Source organism: Rhinolophus sinicus, chromosome 16 (genome assembly GCF_057876585.1).
Source record: "Rhinolophus sinicus isolate RSI-liver-muscle chromosome 16, RSI-T2T, whole genome shotgun sequence".
Lineage (NCBI taxonomy): Eukaryota > Metazoa > Chordata > Mammalia > Chiroptera > Rhinolophidae > Rhinolophus > Rhinolophus sinicus.
The window spans coordinates 45,477,886-45,486,933 of record NC_142516.1 but is presented as its reverse complement, the minus strand read 5'-3'; the positions used below and the strand labels follow the sequence as shown (position 1 = coordinate 45,486,933).

Here is a 9,048-nt window from a genome sequence, read left to right as displayed (position 1 = left end):
ATACATCCCAGTAATTCTGTAAGACACGCTCCCAGAACATCAGGTGAGGACAAATTCTGCAGCTCGCAGAAGCTGAATATGAAACTGGTGAGTAAGTTTCGCAGCCCCAAGTTATCTTTCACTTTAACTTGTGTCCGTTCAGGCCTTGTGGGTGCTACAGGTTGAAGAGACCAGGGTTTGGCCACAAATAGCCGTCAGAGTTTAAAGGGCAGAGAAAGCAGGCAGATGTGATTCTAGGTAGGGCAACCAAAGGAAGGTGGAGGAGGTTGGGGGACAGAGAGCAAAAGAAAATGTAGTGACTTATTCAAGGTACAGGACTGGCATCCTGAATCCTCCCGTTTCTTCCTTCATCTCCCGCCCCCTGGGTGGGTGACAGCCACCAAGGGTTAAAAGAACCGCAACGTGTGCGGTGACTGGAAACTCAAAGAGTTAACACACAATCAAAACTAACGCAGGGGAGGAGAGAAACACCACACCCCACAAGAGCGCGGAGCCAACTCCCGAGAGAGAAATTCTATTGGCGTCGAGGAGCAGGGAGCCAGCCCCTGGGCGCGGCTTGCAGGGGGCAGGCGGTCGTTGAGGGAAGCGGAAGCAAGACTAGGCTGGAACCGGTGGCAGCTCCGCAGTCTCCCGCTCCCCGGTCACCCTCTCCGCGTCTCCTCCCAGTGCGCCTGGCTCGGCCCGCGGACTCCGCGCTGCACTTCGCCGCTGACATGTGTGCCGCCCCGATGCCACCCCTGGCGCACATCTTCCGAGGGACGTTCATCCACTCCACCTGGACCTGCCCCATGGAGGTGCTGCGGGATCACCTCCTCGGCGTGAGCGAAAGCGGCAAAGTAAGCGGTCGGGCGGTGGGGCGCACCCCGACCCGCGGGCAGACAGGTGGTAGGAATCCCGTGAGGTGCGCTGCGGAGCCAGGAGTTCGCTCCGTGCGGCGCGAGCGCCGCGGCTCCGGAGTTGAACTTGAGTGTTTGGCTCTTGCGGGATGTCAGAAAAATTCTGGCGCTAGGTTCGTGAGCTGGCCATGAAGTAACGTGCTCCCAGCAGCTGGGAGCCTTGGAGTACGCACATGGGTTGGACGGCCCTTCAGGCTGCAGTGGAAGGGGGAGCAAAGCTATACCCTAGCGAATCTTAAAGAGGTCATTAATAAACCAGAACCTGACTTCATTCATCTTCGTATCTCCGGAACCTGGCACAGTGCCTGACACAGGCTAGGCGCTACGTACACTTATTGTGAAAGAAATAACAGAAGAGAGGTCATTTGATCAGTATTTTTTTAGCCCTGTCAGTGCATAGAATAAGGAAAGAACTGAATTCATTCACCTGATCATTTAACAGACAATATACTTATGATTCAGACTACTTGTAATACTAGAAAGGATAATAGATATTATCCATCCCCCGCCCCACCACACACCGATAGCCCTTTGCATCAAAGCAAGCAGTTCCGTTTTGTGGTTCAACATGTCTTCTATGGGTGTATCTTCTATACTTCCTTTTTTCCAAAATTCAAGACTTCTATAAACGACATGGGTAACTTGATGTCTAATATTTACTATTCCATAACACACCAGTAGTAACTGTATCAGCAGTGGCCTGGCCAATTTGACAAGTAAAAGCTTTTCCCCAGCAGTTTGGTTAGCAAAAGTACAAGTGTTGGGATTTGTCAGCTTAAAGATACTACTCCTGACTAAAGATTCTTCCGAGTCAGTGACGGTTTTGAATCAGGACTCTTACATTTGGGAATAACTAAACCCCTGTTTTTTTACGGCACTTAAAAAAAATATTCTCTCTGTGCATACTCAGGGAGCCTGCTGTTGTGTTTCCAAGGTGATGGAATTCTCAGAGCTCCCCCAAATGGGAAGACTCCCGTAAACCCTGAGACGATGAATTGTTGCCTTATGTACCTGACCCCCAAGTTTCAGGGAACCCTTATCACTCAGAGCAAGTCTCAAGAGGCAAAGGAACAGAGACTGTTAACGGGAAAGATTAGAGGTGTTTGCCTAATCACAAGGCGCTGTTAAACTCTTAGGATTCTTTTTAAAAATTAATTCCCCATATCCAGAATTTTAGTTGGTAAGCTAGCAGACAAGGGAGTGGGTTTGAGGACTGGCTTTCACCAGTGACGACGAATAAGAAAAGGAAGTAATTTATCGAGAAAATTACCTTTTTTGGGTGTTGTACAGAAGAAGAATAAGAGTGTCCCAAACATGTAATTAGTAGTTGAGTCAGGAAGTCTATTCGTAACGAAGGAACATACTGAAGTTATAAATTTAGAAAAATGCCATTTCCCCACAAGAGAAAATTAACTAGGAATTGACTACAAAGGTGAGTTAATCAAGTGGCTTAGATTTATGGTATAAAAATGCTCTAATCAGTGAGTTGGTAACTGCCTCCTGCTCTCTTCCTAGGTGCAAGGCAGTTGATTTCTGCCTGTGTGTAAAGGGAGGGCACGTCATATACAGAGTGTGCCAAAAAAATGTATACACATTTTGAGAGATGTTATGTATATAGCGGTAGTTCGCCATAGTCAGAAGTGTCTGGACGCTGATGGTAACCACTTTGAGCACCTCTTGTAATGGCAGAAGTCAAACGTGACTATATATATTATTACAATTTTCATACAGTTTTTTCCTTTCTTAAAATGTGTGTACATTTTTTTGGCACCCTCTGTATATATCAAGACTTGATTTCCCTCATTTGCCTCTCCTTTAAAGTTATTGGGATAAACATTTAAAAATTTTCAGAACTCTAAACAGAAAATTATATCCCCATGAAATAAATATGAAGAATCATCATGATCTTTACATTTTTACTGAGCTTCTGAAGCTGTTCTCAAACGTTGGGATGAATCATAAACATCTCAGGGTGCTTGTCAAAATGTCAGTTCCTGGGCATCATCCTCAGAGAATCTGAATCCATAGGCCTGGAGTGGGCCCCAAGCAAGTGGCGTTCTAACAAAGGTCCCAGGAGATCCTGATGTAGGTAGTGGGTGGGTTACATGTTGGGTAACCACAGCATATAGGCTGTTTGATGGAACCAGTTGTGGGGGGATCTGCGGTGCTCAGTTCTCCATTACAAGCCCAGGTCTGGGGTAGCGTCTCCGAGAGGGGTCATGACCTCCTCTGTCCTTTTCCCTCTCCCTTCTAGACCTCGTTCCTCATTTCATACGACTTCATTTAGGCCCAGAGAATGGTAATAACTGACCACTTTTGATTCATTAATTAAAGCTCATTCAAAATTAGGTTAATTAAAAAAATTCTCTAGTCAACATTTTAGCATTGGGCATTTTTAATTCAGAGTTAGTTTTTCTACTCAAGGAGCATGGAGCTTTTCAAAAGAAAGATGCCAGCCTGTATAATTCACCTGCAGATATTTAATTCATGTTGAGACAGTGTGTGCTCAAATATTACTCAATTACCTGATTCTTCCCATATGCAACAGAGTCAGGTTGACTTTAGAGATACATAAAGATGCCCAGCATCTCTTACTGCACAGTTACATAGAAGCAAGAGTGAGGAAGAGAATCATTTTAGTGCCCTGGTGTGGCAGGAGAAAGTCCTATGGAGAAACAGAGACCTGGGTTCAAGTGTGGTCTCTACCATTGACCAGCTCGAGACCATGGACAAGACACTTAATCTTTTTGAGCCTCAATTTCCTCATCTATAGAATCAGATTTCCTTTTCTAAGTATTAAATGAGATAACGTATGCAAATGCCTGGCACTTAGTAGATACTTAACACATGCGTGTTTATTGTCTTTTTTCCCTCTGCCCCTAGCAAATGCTTTACCTGTTGCTCACTGCAGAGTTTTTTGTACATTTCCACATGCTGACAGCCACTCCGGCCAGCTGGAAGAGAAGGAAGGCATGGCCTGGGACGAACTATGTGGGAAGGGGGACCTCTGCCGTGCAGCCTCATTGCTCTTGTCATTGACCCACTGGGTCACAAAGATGCATCTGGGAAGAAAGATCGAAAGAACATTTGCTGCCAGGTTGGCTAGCTGCCAGGTTGGCTAGCACATTATTTTCAATATCTTTTTTACTCTTCACAGTGTCATTATTCCCACTTACAGTTGGAGAAGTTGAGAGTTGAGAAATCATGCATCCAGACACGGTGGTGTAGCTGGATTTTGAACTTACATGGACCAAGCCCATGTTCTTTTCCCTATGACAGGCTACTCCCTGAGGCACAGCCCCTGACCTCAGAGAACCTGCACGGTTAGCAAGAGAGTTTAGACTTGCAACTGTAATAAAAGTAGATTGATCCTGAGCCAAAGCCTGGGCTCATTGTTGGAGATACACTGATGAACAAAACATGCAAATTCTGCCCTGTCCTTGTGAGGTTGTACATTACAGAATCTGCTGTAACTGATTAGAACTTCAACTAATCTGGAGGTGGGGAGAAGGCTCTCCTGAATGTGAAGTGACATTTAAATTGTAATCTGAAGGATGAATAGAAGTGAAGTAGGTAAGGCAGGTAGGATTGGAGGTGGGGAAGAGTCTTCTAGGTAGAGGGAACCGTCTGTGCAAAGCCCTGGGGTAGGAAGGAATGAAAGCATCAAGGTTATTAGAGACCAAAGTTCTAGAAGAAGGATAATACCAGGTATGACTGGGGAAGTAGGCAGGGCAAGATCTTGGAGGAGGGCATAGGGAGTGGGGGGAGGAAATGTGCCATGACAAAATTTTGCATTTTTAAAAGATCATACTATATTCAGTCCAAACAGTGTGTTGGAGAGGAGCTGAGTGCATCAGGCAAGGAGATGCGATAGAAGCCTATTGCAATAGTTGAGGTGGAATGGATTGTGGTTTAGAAGAGAGAAGTAGTGTAGTGTATCAATTAAGAAGTTGTCGTGCAGGGAGTCACGCAGTGGGTCTCTGGTCCCGCTCCCCACATAAGAACGCAGGATATGGCGAGGCCAAAAAGGAACACCCATGGAGCCACAGGTAGGGGAGTCATACCACTATAGTCTCACTGGAGGCTGGATCCACACGACCTGCAACCTGCTGTCCGCTTCTCTGCCTGCCAACCAACCGACTTGCTAGCTGCATTCCGCCGTGCTAACTGCAATCGGCTCTTGCTAGCTCAGTCACCATCTTCTTGGTAGCCCCCATTTGCTACTAGCGTAGCCACAGCAGTTATATTAGTGCCCAATGGCTCACTGGTTACAGCTGACGGCCAACTAGCCACAGCTGATGGCCATCCAATCACAGTTGATGGCCATTTACTACCTGAGCCAGCACCTTTCCACCTGAGGCTGAGAGCCTGGAAACTGCACTCCTGGCTCGTCCCCGCAGATGTGAACTCTTAAGAGTGCCTGTATCACTTACAACCTATGTAAATTTGATCAACTTACTTAATTCTATTTCCAGATTTCCTCATGTGTAAAATAATTACCAGAGTCTACCTCATAGGGTTGTTAAAAGGATTAAATGAGTTATAATTGTAAAGTGCATAGATTAATGCCTTGCATGTAGCACATGCCTGATAAACATCAGCAGTTATTATCTGCAATGGAGATGGAGAGAGGTAGACAGAATCAGCAGCTATTTAGGTCAAGTCAACTGTATTTGATGACAGGGTTAGAGAGATGTTTGTGAATGGATTAAATAGTATGGTGGAATACAGATTGGTGGTGATAGGAAAAACTTGATGAAGGAAGCCAAAATTGAGCTGGCCATTAAAGAACACATAGGACTTGGACATGCAGAAAAGGGTTAAATAGCTCTGGAGAAGGGAATTAGTCTATGTTCTTTAATTCCCCAACTGCTGGGAGGAGCAAGAGTTATATTTCCCCCGAGACTGCATCATCATCTTGCCTTGCCAGGAGTTCTCAGTCTAAATCACAAATCTGAGTGGTTCTGTATCATCCTTTCCTTCTGCTTGGGCAGGTGAAACCCATCTTCCTGCCAAGCTCAAGACCTCAGAATATCCCGTGACCTTGAAGAGGGACTTTGGGCTAAGCCATCCCTCCTGAGGCTGCAGAATCAGAACTTTGCTTTCACTAGAAGCATATGTTAATGCCACGTTTTTATCTTGTAAATTCCTGTTTTCTGGAAGGCTAACTGCTTTGTTCAAAATGCTCTTGGCCAACGGTGTTGTTTACACACTCAATAGCTATAACCCCTCCCTCCTTGTTAACACATCTGAATTTGATCAGCCTGTATTGTACTTGGCTCGTGGATACAGCATGGTGTAAGCCAGTCATGGTGATCGGAATCCCATTTACCAGATACAACTTTTCCCTTCATTTTATCTAACAGTGGCCAGTGCTGACTTTCTGGCATGCAGGATGTCAGCTTGGAGGCTTCTTGGAAATGTTTTCCTCCCTAATCTGTAGACAGAGATATGGGAAGAGAAGTCCTTTCTCTTTTGGATGTTCTCATGTGAGGAGTGGAGCTGCTGCTATCACTGTTTGAGACTATGAGGAAAAAAAGTTAAGAGGATTTCAGGGACACCAACCTAGTCCCTCTTTGAGAGTCACTGAATACATACTGAATAACATCATTGAAAACTTACAGTAACTATCACTGGAACTGCCTACTCCCTTCAGACTTCTTTTGAGAGATAATGTAATAGTATCTGTATTGTCTACACCTCTGTTATTTGCAGCCCAGGGTATCTCTAACTATTACATTGCTTTTGCAAAGAATTTTATTGTTTTTCAAAGGACTGCCAGCTGCCTTCTCCTTTTTCCATTTCTGTCTATTCCTTATTGGCAAAAAATGTCAGTGTCTTTTCAGACACCGTATCAGTAGTCAGACCCAGCCAGTTTTCCTCTGGCATGCCTTTGTGCCCACCCCTTTCCATTGCCTTTGGCTCTGTGCAGCTGTTCATTATCTTCTTCTTTTTTTTTTTTTTAATTAGAATGTATTGGGGTGACAATGGGTAGCAAAATTACATAGGTTTCAAGTGTACAATTCTGTAATACATCATCTGTATATCACGTTATGTTTTCACCATCCAGAGTCAGTTCTCCTTCTATCACCATATATTTGACCCTGTTGACTCTCATCTACCACCCTCCCTCCCCATTTACCCTCTGGTAACCTCTAAACTATTGTCTGTGTCTATGAGTTTTTGTTTCTTTATTTGGTTGTCTTGTTCCTTTGTTGCTTTCATTTTGTATACCACATATCAGTGAAGTCATATGGTTCGCGACTTTTTCTGTCTGACTTATTTCACTTAGCATAATAATCTCAAGATCCATCCATGTTGTTGCAAGTGGTACTATTTCATCTTTTCTTATGTGAGAGCAGTATTTCATTGTGTATATATGAGCATACAACATCTTCTTTATCCAATCATCTATCGAAGGACACTGGTTATTTCCATGTCGTGGCCACCATAAATAAAGCTTCAATGAATATCAGAGTACATATATCTTTACAGATAAATATTTTCATATTTTTGGGCTATATACCCAGGAGAGGGATTGCTGGGTCATGTGGTAATTCTATGCGTAATTTTTTGAGGAACCTACACGCTGCCTTCCATAGCGGCTGCACCAGTCTGCATGCCCACCAACAGTGTATGAGGGTTCCTTTTTCTCCACGGCCCCTCCAACACCTATTACTATTTGTTCTTGTTCATTATCTTTTGCCTAAAACATTTCAGGAGCCTCCTAACTGTTTGCTCTCCCCCATCCTAATATCTCCTCCACGTTACTGAAAGTTACTTTTTTGGAGTAGGGGTGCTATTATGTGTCTCCTCTTTTGCAACCACCTATGGCTCTCTGTTGCCTCTAAGGTCCAAATGCCCCGGGAACACATTCTAGTCTTGACATTGGCCCCAGTCTCCTTTTCTAATACATCCTCCTGCTCCATCCTTCTCTCTGGCAAATGGAAGTAAGATGACCATGACTGGTTTATCACCACGAGGTACCCATGAGCTGAAGGCTGTCTATCCATGCCAATTTTTCACTGTTTCCCAGAACATCATGACTTTTTATGCCTCCGCTTTGTTGGTGCCAATCTCTCAGCCTGGGATAGTCCTCCTTTTATATCCCCTTTTCTACTCTGCCTTGCTCAAAAGGAAATCTTGCTCTTCCTTCAAGGCCTAGGTCTGATGTCCCCTTTTCCCCAAAGGCTTCCCTGCCCATCATCCCCCAGTGAGAATAATTACCCTTTGTTCTCTCATAAAATGTTGCGCATCCTATATTCAAACTGTCCACATACTTGGACAACTTTCCTAACGTATCTGAGCCTTGGCAGTCTCATTTATAAAATTTGGGCATCAATAGCACCCTGAAGGAGTTGGAGGCAGATGAGATAGTGTGTGTAAAGCACTTGGCACATAGTAATTGCTCAATAAGTATTGGCCATTGCTATTATTTTTCTTTTGCTGAAGTAATGATTTCATATTTGCCTTTGATTATAGGTGGCTTTATAGATGTTCTCATTCACTGAATTGATTTAAAATTCTTTGACAAATGGGAGGACAACTAGAGAGAAGGTGACAGTTGTTGTCACACTATGTGTCAACCAGACTTTTTGTATACCGACAACGCTGAGATGAGACATCTCCTTCATCATCCCTGCTTTATAAATGAGGAAATGGAGGCTCAGAGAGTTATCTGACTTGGCCGTAGTCCCAGCGAGTAACTGGCAAAGCCAAGATTCATACGCGTGCCTCTCTAATTTCCAAGGTCTCCTGTCACGAAGGCCGAAATTCTCTCATCCTTATTGCCCCTCCACATTGTCTTACACATTGTCTCCACATTGTCAAAGCGAGTGGTCAGGAAAGTATGTTGAATGTAATGTATGATACAAAGACATTCATTTGTGATGTGAAAAATAAAGACCTTTCCAACTCCAGGAAGATTTTTTTAAAAGCATGATTAGACTTATTTACTGAGGCTTTGAAGCAACATTGCTGGACGTTGCTGGCCTTCTGTTTGTGTAATGCGGTCTATTAATTCCTGGAATTTGTTGGCAGTCCTGACTGATTTGGTGCTGTGGCTGTGGGGTGGCCTTGGTGCTGGTGTACGAGTCCGTATGTGCCACAGGCTGGCTGCCTGACGATGCACCGATGGACAGTGTGTCTTAGA

General features: G+C 44.3%; 1 protein-coding gene across 1 annotated transcript in view; it reads left to right on the top strand.

The window, feature by feature from the left end:
• The first annotated feature begins 558 nt into the window (after positions 1–558).
• GDA (guanine deaminase) overlaps positions 559–9,048 on the top strand; it is a 67,931-nt gene continuing 59,441 nt past the window's right edge. Inside the window, exon 1 of the mRNA XM_019736678.3 lies at positions 559–836. Within this exon, the coding sequence (XP_019592237.2) occupies positions 714–836 (123 nt within the window). The 5' untranslated portion in view covers positions 559–713. The remainder of the gene's footprint in view (positions 837–9,048) is intronic.